Genomic DNA, 987 nt, shown 5'->3' on the forward strand with positions numbered 1-987 from the left:
CACTCTCTCTTTCAAGAAGTCAAACATTCAAATGGCCTCTCACCTGTATGCACTATTTGATGATTTTTCAAAATGCTTGGAAACGAAAAGCATTTCTTACATAGATTACATTCATATACCTTTTTTTCTCTGTGTATATTTTTATGTCTTTCTAATTTTATATTCTTTTTACTGAGCAAGTATGTTTTCTGATCGTCTAAACTTTTTTCATCAGATTCTGATTTTGATGAATTTGAGTAGCTGCTTGCTGATGAATTCTGTGACACGACTAGCGATTCATTTTCCTGCAGGTCTAGTTCAGACATTTTTGGCAAAAAGTGACCATGTAACTCTAGATGTTGTCTCATATCACTAATAGATTCTCTTAAACAAATGACACATCTCCTTGTCGCTCCCATTTGGTGTTCGAGGAAATGAACAACAAAATTGCTGTAATCACGAACTACTGCGGGGCAGGTATCACACTCTATTGGTGAAAGCTCTTCACAACCAGTGTCAATGTGAAGATCTAGAATCAAAAGAGATTTCTCTGCTTTACCACAGGAGGCGCATCGCCAGGTTCCAACTGTAAATTCTTCAATAGCTTTCTCTGTCAGTCTTTTCACCATAACGATTGGTTTTGGGCCTAAGAGTATTGGATGACTCACACCATCAGAGCAGCACAAAGTAGAATGCATCATCCCTGTAGTGAAAAAAAAAGATTGACATTTTTTTACTCAAATTAATAAAATAAGAAAAACAAAGAAATTGGGATTATGACAATTAGGACCCAAACACTGGGGGTCAGAGACATTATCGGCTTACGGGAAATAAATATTGAGTCATATATTTGCAACTTATCCAGAAGATCGCACCAGATTTTCCTCAGGTAATTTTGCTTGTTCAGTCCTTGGGGACAGAGCAATCAGCTAAGTCTGATTGTGCTGATAGAAGTTGTCATTACACACTTGACGCACCAATATTCAAAATATATGGTGATTTCAAAAA

General features: G+C 36.6%; 1 protein-coding gene across 1 annotated transcript in view; it reads right to left on the reverse strand.

Moving 5' to 3' along the window:
* The window catches only part of LOC148941776 (uncharacterized), a 39,312-nt gene extending 38,634 nt beyond the window's left edge, over positions 1–678 (reverse strand). Inside the window, exon 1 of the mRNA XM_089103602.1 lies at positions 26–678. Within this exon, the coding sequence (XP_088959728.1) occupies positions 26–677 (652 nt within the window). The 5' untranslated portion in view covers position 678. The remainder of the gene's footprint in view (positions 1–25) is intronic.
* Positions 679–987: the final 309 nt, after the last annotated feature.

This window comes from Artemia sp. Qi Xiang Cuo, chromosome 17, assembly GCF_049724085.1.
Source record: "Artemia sp. Qi Xiang Cuo chromosome 17, ASM4972408v1, whole genome shotgun sequence".
NCBI lineage: Eukaryota > Metazoa > Arthropoda > Branchiopoda > Anostraca > Artemiidae > Artemia > Artemia sp. Qi Xiang Cuo.